This window comes from Antennarius striatus, chromosome 7, assembly GCF_040054535.1.
Source record: "Antennarius striatus isolate MH-2024 chromosome 7, ASM4005453v1, whole genome shotgun sequence".
In the NCBI taxonomy this organism is placed as follows: domain Eukaryota; kingdom Metazoa; phylum Chordata; class Actinopteri; order Lophiiformes; family Antennariidae; genus Antennarius; species Antennarius striatus.
The window spans coordinates 22084081-22092110 of record NC_090782.1 but is presented as its reverse complement, the minus strand read 5'-3'; the positions used below and the strand labels follow the sequence as shown (position 1 = coordinate 22092110).

The 8030-nt window shown below is 42.2% G+C and overlaps 1 protein-coding gene across 1 annotated transcript; it reads right to left on the bottom strand.

Annotated features, from left to right (window-relative positions):
* Window positions 1–413: 413 nt before the first annotated feature.
* On the bottom strand, window positions 414–2516 carry LOC137599346 (transmembrane protein 125). The gene has a single exon (XM_068320210.1). The coding sequence runs from the start codon at window positions 2514–2516 to the stop codon at window positions 1818–1820; it is 699 nt and encodes a 232-aa protein (XP_068176311.1). The 3' UTR covers window positions 414–1817.
* Between the last annotated feature and the right edge of the window lie 5514 nt (window positions 2517–8030).

The window sequence follows — 8030 nt, the reverse complement described above, 5'->3', positions numbered from 1 at the left end:
CAAATAAATTTCAAGTGTCAGGACCACAATCATCCCTCCAAATACAGGCACATGTTTAAAATTAAAGACAGTTATAATCAGAGCCTTGAGATTATTAAAGTTGATCCTTAAATAAATCAGATTCATGTAAATCATAGAGCACCATTCTTTCATAGAGGTGCTTTGGGGATTTGAAAGAATTCAAATTACTCTCACTTAAGATGGACTGATTTTAAAAAATGAGAGTTCTTTTATTCTTAAATGTGGACCTTCTTTTTTTTTTAAATTTTTTTAACCAAACTAACCCACCCCAGTTTCTTTGTTTCTCAACCTAAAGTATGTCACATGTCTGCGAAGCTCACTGCTTAACTTTAACAAGGAATCAAGGAAACACATGACTTGTCTCGATTCTTTAGAACAGACTGACGTCATATAATTTATTTTAAGCCCATCCAAACCCTGTCCCAGTGCAGAGAGGTCGCTGTGGACCTCATGACACTACTGTAAACTTCAACAAAGTTGTCCTGCATTCACAGTTTATACACATCAATCACTGAACGGAGTGTTTCAAAACCTGCATTGTTAACTTGAAATCTAGTTTGTGTCCATTAGCTCACTAACACACATTTGTTAGGTGTCCATTTCTGACCCTCTGTCGTATGACTCAATAGATAAGTCCATCATCTATAAAGCACCTGTTTTCCCACTAAATGGAGGCAGGTGGAATTTTTCAGAGCTCTTATTGAAAATGATTGAGATTTAAAAACAAAAAACTAAAGCCCAAAAAAATTAATAGAACTGAAGCAGATGGTTCAAGATAATAAAAAAAGCCAACCATTTTATGATGTATCAATATCAAAAATATAGATTAATGCAGGTTTCGGCAAAACGACACCAGTCGAAGCACAAAGACACAAATTATTAATACATTCTTAAGTGCTGTGAAGTCAGTCTCCAACAATCGTGGTGTCTTGTGTGGTGAGCACATGCAGACATGTTACGGTGAAGTTTCGAAGGGTTTTATGTCACGATAATCACAGTTCTAAATTATTACCTGAGGAAAGACAAAAAAAAAAACAAGAAGCCGTCATTCAAATACATTTAACTTGTCTCTCTCTGAGCTTCCTCCATTAAAATCCTTCAAGTTGGCCACATGAATCCTTTCCTAAAGTGAACATGGTGAGTAAATCGCAAAAACTTTCATTCACAGTCATTCTGGATCTCCGGGTACAAATCCTCCTTCCAGATGTGCTCTTATCTATATATCTTACAATAAATGAGGGTGTGGTGGTCAGACAAGTGTGCAAGAATACTTTTATATATCTTAAATGTGCAACGGTCCGATATGTATGGGATCCAACCAGATTGTCCGCCTTTTACAAGTTGGGTTTCTTCCTCTGTGAGAGCTTTAACCCTTTCAGTTCAACCATCGCATGTAGAGATGATCTTCAGATAAAGCGAGAGATCGATTTTAGCAGTCACTACGTTCACATTGCAAACGTACGAGTTTGATTCCAGACTGCTTGTACCCATCCAAAAAAGACTAACATCAAACGATTTCATTCCTGTTATAACGGGCTGTTTTAAGTATTTCGGGTGCAAAATTCTTTTTCACCGTGGGACGCATCGATCAATTCACTGTTTGATTTCTTGTTAACATCTTCACGGAACAGATTTACAAGTTCAGCTCATAAAACCTCAGACAGTCTCGCCGTCTACCGGCAATGCTGACGAGCAGGAATCTTCCTTTTTGTGTAATGCTTAGGTGTAAAGACCGTTCTGATTTAGTTGGGGTTAAATGTTACATAAAGAATGCTCGTTCACGGTGTGACTGCATCTCATATGAGATTAGCCAGACTGGAGGTCGTTTCTCTGCGAGCCTGATGGTCCATGTGTCCAGATATTGTGAAGATACTGAAAACCCGGTCCACGAACCTCCGTCCTTGCCTTGTCCTTTCAAGCAGGGCCACAGAAACGGAATATATCCCAACGCCTACGACTGCTACGCCCCCTCCAGCAAGCATAACCACTCCAGAGATGTACATGTCATTGAGGGCTTGGCCAGGCTTTGGCATGTCGTTGGCCAGGGCCAGACGCAGCAGGACCCCTCCACAGATCAACAGTGATGTCCCGGTGATCAAAACTACAAGGACATCCAATAAACCGCCGCTTTTGAGCATGTTGATCCGTTGGCGACTTCGGATGCAGTTCATGTCCTGCACGGCCGAGCTGAGCAGCTGTTTGAGCAGGACTCCCAGGGCCAGAAGGCAGAGGGCAGTTCCCGCGCCCAGCCGCCATTCGCTCGAGACGCTGGTGGTGGTGGATAGAAGGCCGACGCCGCCCAGACCGCAGCCCACAATCAGAAGCACAGCCACACAGTAGCAGAGCAGAGACTTCTCGGGATCTCTGAACCACCACAGCTCCACGTGCTCCTCCATGATGCTGTTCTGAATCCAAAGTGGATCTGCGGGGCCATTCAGGCCCAATCCCGGACCTCTGGCACCCCTCAGGGGGGAAAAGTTGTCCAATTCTGCCATAATGGCTCAATTCCCACCTGTCTTAAGAAGACTGCCACCACGACAGAGGGAAGTAACCATGTGATAGTCTTGTCAGTCCGTATTCTGTTTGACAAGAATGTCAGGACAAACAGGGAATAAAAAATTTAAGGCGATATCCTGGAGACGGCTGGAGTCAGAAGCAAAAAAAAAAAATGAAAAAAATGCAGGATGGTGTTAAAACCCCTGTTTTATTTGCTCTGGTCAGGACAAAAAAGCTGTGAAGGTGGCCGATTTTAGCTGACCACTGGACACGGAGATGGTTCCCAACATCAACAAAATTCACAGTCCGGATTTCAAGGTGGTAGCGGTGACCTGTAAGAGAAGATAGATGGAGATGTAACAGGGTGTGTACAGCGTGTGACGGCTGTTGCCATAAACAGTATACACAGTAATGTGCTCTTGAGTGCCCTTTCCATCACCATCGCTGTGTAAACTCAACACATAATAGGAAGTATATGAGAGATGTGGGTCGGCTTACGTTTGTAAAAAATGAACACACCAGCTAAAAGTCCGACGACCCTGAGCCTGCAGTACAGTCATGTTTGTGTTCAATTTAAAAGTCACTATTTGGTACGTGGTGGATGAAAAGAAAAGCAGAGATGCACACACACACACACACACACACACACACACGGTTCTAACTCAGTGTTTTGACGGAGTAAAAACTTGGTGTGCTGACACTAGCAACCTTTTCTATCTCTCATTATCACTGTGCTAATGAGTCGCCATTGCAGCAGTGACTAGATAAAACAAGCATCAGCTGACCATACACACACAACACACACACACACACACACACACAACACACACACACAAACATAGAATACCTAATGCAAAATGTAAATTTTCATTCTTTCATCCTTTCAACTCCCCCCCCCGCCCCCCGCCCTCCCCCATCTTCCTATTTGAACAACCCAGTATTGTCCACTCCATGCTGCGCTTCAATTATAACATGTTTAAAAACACGCGTGTTAAAGAAATCAAATTTAACCGCGGCTTCTGTTCAGTCTTTACCCGACCTCAGCGTATTTAATCTCCTTATTGTAATTTCCGACCTCATCACCGCCCCCCACAAAAAACACATTTATGTAAACATGCAAAGCTGTCGCACTCTCTCACACACACACACACACACACACACACACACACACATGTAGACGCATGCATCCTCAAGGTTATGGCTGTCAACAGCTTGCCTTTTAAAACCTATCAGCATCTTTATTTCTATCAAAGCACAAACCCACGCGCCCCCAAGCTGACAGGAGTTACAGCTTGGGCCCCCATGCCTGTGGATTTTGCTATCACAAACACGGCTATGCAAAAAAATCTAACAAAATATGCTAATCTGAACAAGCAGAACATGATTTCACATTCAGACAAGATTTTATTTTTTATTTTTTATAAATATCCCACAAGTCTAGAAGCCAATTAAAATGCTGGGACAGAAGAAAATGCCCCCCCCCCCCCCCCACCCGACCCCTCTTGCTTGTTCAGTCTGGACAGGCAGTGCTTTGTGCTGAGGTAGAGGAGTAGCACTGTGACACGAGGAAGATATGAGGTGCATGCACAAGGTGTCAAGTGAGGAGTGTGAAGAGGTAATTACAGCGGAGGCGGAGGGGGGTGTTTATTGGCAACATGCTGTTCTGGAGCTTTTTCACATCCTGTATCTGATGAGAGGCTGTGAGAGTGTGTGTGTGTGTGTGTGTGTGTGTGTCTGAACTATTTTAAACTACACAGCGTTCCCACCCATTACATCACCTAAAAGCAATGACCCCCGTCTTATCACCCAGTGACCATGAAGGTACCCCTAAAATCTGAAGTCGCTTTGGTATTACCTTTTGTTTTATTGTTATTTAAGAAAAATAACATTTCACTTACGATGGTTTCCTTCATGATCTACCTCAGCGTGTCCGATTCACGAAGCAGGTTCAGTGGAAACCCAGCATTTCCCTGGATCGCAGGTGAATGATGTAGAAGTCTGATAAATTCATTTGAAGTTAAATTCTCTTAATGTCATTGTGCTGCAAACTCAGACTTGGATTAGTAACTTTAATTTCTTTTAGGATTTCCCAATGTCAGTGGCTGCATAGATGGTACCCACACTCCCATCAAGGCTCCCTCACATAATGAAGCTGATGATGTGAACAGGAAGTCCATTCACAGCATAAATGTGCAGGTACATGTCGATTGACTACTGTTTCAACATGTTAAAGACTGCATCTTAGATATACTAACATCATAAACATAAAGTGGTAGGTAGCACTCTTTAATCCACTCTAATACCTCTATATCCACTATACATTACAGAAGACTTTGATGGCTTTTATCTGGAGGACAGGGGCTACCCATGGCAACCCAGGCTGCTGACCCCTTACACTGAACCAGGCCCCCCATAGAACTTTCACTGGGTTCACTGCAGAACGAGAGACTGGGTGGAGATGACCATTGGCCTGCTGAAAGCCCATTTCCAGTGCCTATACGTCACCTCAGGATCATTCCTGGGTCTGTATATAATTATGTTGTTCTTCATACTATTACCACTGTTAGAGGAGAACAACACGTGTGTATCATGTGACTAGAACAGAAAATAAAACTTGCCAAAAATCTGTTATAAGCATTAGAATTCCAGAGCTATTGACATAAGAACTAACGCAGTTTTGGTTATAATCAAGGAAACCATGCAAAAGAGCTAGATGTCAGCTCTTGATTTCGGTTCTTCTATAATGTAGGTATATGCATGGGTTTGAATATTCTTCATGTGATCTGTTTTTGCTACGTGCATATGCCAATTTACTCTTTTATTTAAATAAAAATTAAAAAGTTTCAGTAGGCTTCACTGGATGTTGATATAGATGAGAGCACATTTATGTGTGTTTAAAGAGCATTATATTGGCAAAAAAGCTATTGAATAGTCAAACGTCCACTTAATATTTACTGTACAATATCAAACATAATGAAAAGGAGGAGGAACCCCCATGAGATGATGCAGAAGTCTGACCAGTGTGAACAATGTTTTTATACTTCATTCTCAGCTGCTGCCATGTGTGCTTCTCCCCCGCGGGATTGTGCCTAAATAAAATAAATTAACAGAATACCATCGAAGGCATCCCCCACCCCGTAATTTTACTGTGATTACAGCAAACTACAATTAAATGGATGCACTGACTCCCACGCCATCTCCCTCTTCTTTGAAACCACAGCGGTGTTCCTCTTTCTTACTAAAATATACTCAAAGTCTTCGCATGCATAGAATAAAATCTGTACTTAAAATACGTGGAGCGCTTCTTGTCTGTCGTCACGGGTGTCTTGTCAAATCGGCACTCCATTGAAAATGTCTCATTAAAGTTGTGTCGCACCTGCTAAACTGCGGGTGAACTTATCCTTGGTTGATAAAAATAACCCTGAGTAGCCTTTGTGAAAACGCAAACCCTGGGTTTACAGGATCAGGTTAAGTCAACCTAAAGTCACAGGTTTAGCTCAGTATTTTTTTTTAACCCTGCTTCGGGAAACGGACCCGGTATCTTCAGAGATCCATCAAACCTGACACCAAACTGAATTAGCGCAGTTTCAGCAACAATTTGATCTCTGATTCAAGGCTGTAGCCTCATCATCTGTTGCTACACAGAAGAGAATCTTCCATGAAGCATCATGGATCCATCTCCAACCTTCACAGGAGCCGTTCCTGAAGTTAGAAGCCCTCACTCGTCTTTTTCAAGTAAGTAAATCAACGGTGGCAAAACATTACCTCTTCGGGCGGAAGTAATAAATTAAGTAAGGTGAAGAAGCATGTGTTGGCATGTGTGATTGTTCACTAGTGATGTATTACCCATCGAGAGAGATGAAGGTACGTGTGTTTGTGTGTTTGTTGAAGCACTAATTAATCACTTCTGCTTTCAGCTCGGCATCCTCGACAGGCAGCGCCACAGAAACAGCAGTCAGGGAGACGGGTGTGTATGTTTTTCACATTTCAAGTAGATTGGTCTTAAAAGGTGCTCAGGTGACAAAATATATCTGATGGTTGAACTGACCCACCTCTTTTTGACCTACCTCCATCCTTCATGGAGCACAAGTTCATAAAACATTTCGTTTCATTAGACGGCCCACCGTAAAACGAAGCAGGGACCCATAAGGGCGATGGAGCGAGAGCCGACGCCACGCAACAGGGATTATGGGATGAAATCGAACTGGTTAATGACACAAGTGTATTTTACTCCATATTGTTTTTCTCACATTGCGATCCCCATAGACTCATATATAAAGTCAGCCGCTGGACTGTGTCTGCCTTCCCTCTTTCATCACTTGTACGACCTCGTGTCACACCGGCCTCGTAAAAACTCTTTACAAAATCACGGACTCACCATTCAGCGGCCACCCTGTGACTGACACAAAAAAAGGTAGAGAAGCATAAAATATTTACACATCCCCGTATGACTCATGGGTTTTTCCCAGGAACAAAAAGCCATCAACAAAACAAACCCCCACAAGATACTTTTTTATTCTGTGACAACCATGATGGGGAATCCAAAAGGGTGATCACCGATCACAAATCTGACACGCCATAATCGATTTTTCCTGACCAATCAATGCAGGAAAAATAATAACTTGGCTGTTATTCATCTTTCAGAACAAGATTTCATCCTCTACTTCCACCTGTACACTTAAAATGTCCAGTACGTCATGTCTAAGGACGAATCTTCACACCTTACATGTGAGTTTTCGCACATCTCTCACATATTCATTAAACATACATCCATCAGTGTTTTACTGCATCTAACTATAAATACAATAGAAAGCTGGATTATTGATCATCCACTTTATACCTTCATTTGGCCCAATTAGGGAGTTAACGAATGACAACTGAATCTGACGGAAAACTTAGCCATCAAAAAAAAAAAAAAGACGTCTAACTGGAACAACAGAAATCTATATCAGTGATCATTAAGACAATTTATTTTAAACAGATTCTATATCTGAATAAAAATCTGGCTGGGTTTCTTTTAAGTGGGAGGAATAATGAGCGTGTCCTGGACGTTCAGTCCTGCTGTCAGGAATTAAATGACTGGAGCCGGGCTGACACGAAAAGTGCTACCATTCTGTGTTATGCAAATGCTCTGAGAGTGATGATGAAAATTTTAAATATAATTGGTAACCTTAAACACGGTGCATCATTCTTTTTCTTTCTTTCTGCATCTGCTCCCTTTAAGATTTCAGGCTGCAAGGTCACCAGAGGAGCAGAGATTTGGAGTAAAAAAAACCACTACACTGCACTCCAATTACCTGTGAGACTTTGGGACGCCGGTATTCCCCCTGTTATGTCAGCCTGCTGAATTCATTTCACCGGCCATTAGTGTCTCAATTTGTTGTTGATTTGTTGTTCTTTTAAACTTGGTTGTCTTGCGGCGTATGCTAATCTAAATGCTGGTGAGCAGAAAAGGTTAGAAGAGGGAGACGACAGCCAGACAAAGTGGAGTGGCCGAAAATCTTGCTTGTAAT